This window comes from Clupea harengus, unplaced genomic scaffold, assembly GCF_900700415.2.
Source record: "Clupea harengus unplaced genomic scaffold, Ch_v2.0.2, whole genome shotgun sequence".
NCBI classification, from domain to species: Eukaryota; Metazoa; Chordata; class Actinopteri; order Clupeiformes; family Clupeidae; genus Clupea; species Clupea harengus.
The window spans coordinates 1-4,001 of record NW_024880972.1 but is presented as its reverse complement, the minus strand read 5'-3'; the positions used below and the strand labels follow the sequence as shown (position 1 = coordinate 4,001).

General features: G+C 41.4%; 1 protein-coding gene across 1 annotated transcript; it reads right to left on the bottom strand.

Annotated features, from left to right (window-relative positions):
* Positions 1 to 369: 369 nt before the first annotated feature.
* On the bottom strand, positions 370 to 3,498 carry LOC122132747 (solute carrier family 2, facilitated glucose transporter member 5-like; the record flags this gene model as incomplete). Its single annotated transcript, XM_042707330.1, has 7 exons — positions 370 to 564; positions 692 to 819; positions 1,076 to 1,151; positions 1,391 to 1,492; positions 2,104 to 2,214; positions 2,898 to 3,091; positions 3,350 to 3,498. Coding segments are annotated over 7 exons (955 nt in total), but the record flags the coding sequence as incomplete, so codon positions are not given.
* Positions 3,499 to 4,001: the final 503 nt, after the last annotated feature.

Below are 4,001 nucleotides of genomic sequence, written 5' to 3'. Positions count from 1 at the left end.
AAAAATAAAAGTGCAATGAATCATTTTAATGCAATGGCTCTGTTTAAAAACTCAGTATGAAATCACTCGTCTCAATTTCTGCAGCTTGTTTTAAAATTATTTACTGGTGAATTGACTTGGTTCAAGTTTCATTTATTACAATCTCCTAATGATCTTCAGAATTGCTTTTGTGGGAGGTGAAATATAGATGGATAATATTTACAAATATTGAAATTGCTGGTATATATGGCATGCACAGAATAAATAGAGAATGCATGGGTTTGTAAACATGTCCTGCAAGTACAAAACCTCCTTTTTTACATTACATTAGAACATAAACTTGGCACAGATATTGTACAGGACTAGGTATTATGAATTACATGTACATTGCTACAGCTTAGTTGCAAACATACCAGTTCCCTTCTCAGGTTCTGTGCCGCTGTTTTTAAAGTTTAATTTATTAAAATCCTCAGTGATCTCCATTGAAGTTTTTCCTTTCGTTTCTGGGATGAAATACAACATGAATGCTGATGTGAAGATGCAGTAGCCAACAAATATCAGGAAACAGAACTGTCCCATTCCGGCCTGTGCAAAAAAAAAGTTAAAACATTTTGAATTTTTGAACAGAACTTCTCATAGTACAATATGTTACACAAACGCTAACGCAACTTAAAACATTCACACAGGAATATAGCAAATAGCTTGTTCTTACCACAATATAGGGGAAAAGCATCCCAATGAGGAAAAGGCCGGCCCAGTTAACAATGCCTCCAACTGCAAATGCTGAAGGACGCCAAGCCTGAAGGAAGAGGTCAGCGGAAAGGCACATGGAAGCTCCCGCTGAAATCGGACCAATCACAAAACCAGATTAAAATAGATGGAAGAAAGACCTTCTAACTTGAAATTGAAATAACAACAGAAAGTAGCACTCCACAGCTGAACACGCAAAGGCACTGTGACTTTGGAATTGCTCCTTCAACCTGTAATGTATATCTTAGAGCTGATGTAGAAGAAGGTTGGTTGGATAGACTGCATCTGCACTAATCTATATCCTCACTTCCTTCACAGAGAAACTTTAACCAGAGGATATACTCACATGGCCCTAATCCATAGACACAGATGACAGAGAAGAGAAGGGCAATGTTGAGATAGGGCATCCAGGAGTACAGGTCCTATCAAAAGATGCAAAAGAGAAAGAACGGTTAGGGAATTCTAAATTCACGCCCATGTATTTTAGCATAGAATGGATCTGTAACTGTAGGTCAATAAGTGCACCACTGTGACAGACACACAAACATTCAGCATCCTCAGATCCAGTACGTACTGTGCTGTACATTGCAGTTAATAAAACACTACTGTAAACAACTAACTTAAGTTCAGTCCAGAGAAATGTGTCTGTAAGGAATGTTACCTTGATGGTCAGCATGACAATCAACACAGACATCATCACTCCCATGAGGAGGTAGCCAAAGCCCAGCAGCCTTTTCCTGCCAGCACGGTCAATCATAAAAGCCTGCACAGACACACACACACACACACACACACACACACACACACACACACACACACACACACACACACACATTAACAAACCAGTTATACATCATCACACCATGAAGTTGAGGACTGTTGCCTGGAGACAAAGAGGTCATTCAACATGTCGAGTCATGATTTTCAACCCTATAACACACCTCACTCAAAACATGAATATTCACAGCACAACCTCGCCAACACTATCTCTAAAAGACTTGCCGTGTTAGCAAAGTTTTATCAGTGGCAAATAGTGTTTGCAAGGTTTTTGCATAAGTTTTAGGCAGGTAGTCCCGCTAGTTTCAGACAAAAACTCCAACAAACTTCTTTAAATGACAGCTTTAAAAATAGTCAATCCAAATCAATGTATATATGTACTCTTCTAGTGAGTTTGGAAATTCACCTATATGTGGTTTTCACAAACAGTGACTGAGCTGTGAGTTGGGCTGAGCTGAGAGTTTTGTTTAAAAATAACACATTGTGACATGTGTAGCTTGTAGGAAACTTTGCCAGACGTAGTTTATTGAATTTTATTTATGAAAGAGCCCCTTTTTTCCTGAAGAACAGATTTTTTGGTGTGTTCTTGCTACTTACACATGTTGTTACTGTGATCACTTCCGTTGCCCCAATGCCAAGAGAGAGATAGTGCATCTTGTCGTCCGGGACACCAGATTCCCGGAAAATGTCAAAAGCGTAAAAATAAATCTGCAATGCAAGGACAAATAATAAATCCCTTAATTTCAATGAACACCCAACCCCACGTGACAAAACATAGGATAGTTAATTAAGGGGAGCCAGTAAACATGCAATACCATAGTAATAGAAGACTAAAGGTACAGCTCATGATTCTTGCTTGTTGATTTGAGCTCAACAGCCAATCAAATTTCACCCCTCCGTCCTTGAAACAACAGTGTATGGCTAGGTCCAAGCCACTTTGTTTCACATTTACAGAGCCAGAGCTGTGTACAAACACCAGAGGGCTTTTTCAGTGTACACACAGAATGGACAGCTAGAGGACTGTGAGGAGCAATTCAAAACAAAGAACTCTAACCCTAAAGGTTCGGTACGTCATTCTAATCCAATAAACGTTTTGGCAAATTCAGAAAGTTGCTCTGCACGGTCCTCTAGCTGTCTGTTCAGTGTGTGCGCTGCTGCGCACATAAAAACGTCCCTATTCGTACTCTGTAAATGGGAAACATAGTGGCTCAGACAGAGCCATAAATCAGCACATTCAGGAGCACGAAAGGGGTGTAATTTCATTGGCTGTTGAGCTAAAATATCAACAACCTTTCGCCAGAATTACAGACTTCTTTAAAGACTTCATCTTTAAAGACTTTGATCTATTGACCGTAGACTGGAACTGGAGCGATGGACAGCGCCACACTCACTGCATTGATGCCGCAGAACTGCAACCCAGAGCAGGGAATCAGCAGCGCCAGCAGCTGCCAGCGCACGCAGCGAGATCGCAGCACATCCAGCATAGTCTTGGCCTTCTCCCCCTCGGCACTCTGCCTCTCCTGCCTCATGTCCTCCAACTCCAGCTTCAGATTCACTTCGTCTTCCTGCCACAGCCACTGAAGCGCTGAAGAATGCACACACACACACACACACACACACACACACACACACACACACACACACACACACACACACACACACACACACAAACACACATACACATACATATGCACACACGCAGACAATCAGTTAGTATAGCTGGACCTGATCACATTATATCATATCACGATAGGAAGTGAGTGACTGACAGGCGGAATTAGGCAATGACATCCCTACCTGGAGCACCCTTTCCCTATCTCTGATGGCAACTAGATCATCTCACCTTTCTTACAACCATCCTCATCTCCCTTGTCAATGTAGAGGTAGCGTGGCGCCTCTGGGAACCACAGCAAGGACAGGAACTGCAGGATAGCAGGCAGGCCGCTCACAGCTAGCAGATAGGGCCACATGTCCTCCGTGCCCATCAACTCTCTGTGTAGAGAGAGAGAGGATGTAAGAGGCCATAGGCAGAAATACAGAGTTTGGGGTGAAAGGGAGGAGAAAGTTCTGATAACTGATAAACTATATCATCTTTAAGATTTGAGTGGCAAATTCACATCAGTACTTTGTACTTAATATCAAAGTATACCAAAGCATACTTGCACTAAATATATACTGAGTTGTATAAAACCCTGGACCTTGAATTTTATTTCTGTTTAAACCCATTGCGTAATTTATTTTCCATTGTGCCTTGCGTAAATGACTGACAAGAGTTATACACAAGCAAGTGAATACCTCTTGAGCACATTGCAAGCACAAAGTATCCTCTCTGATTAGCAAAATATTTACAAGTGTGTTACAGTTTATGAGACAGTTATGGGAAAGCTTTCATGGTCTATCAGGTGTGTATGAAGGATAGGCTGTCTGAGAGGCACATTATGGTTTCTCCCGATTGACAAGACATGTTTAGCTAGGGTTAGGGTCTCTGATTTCTA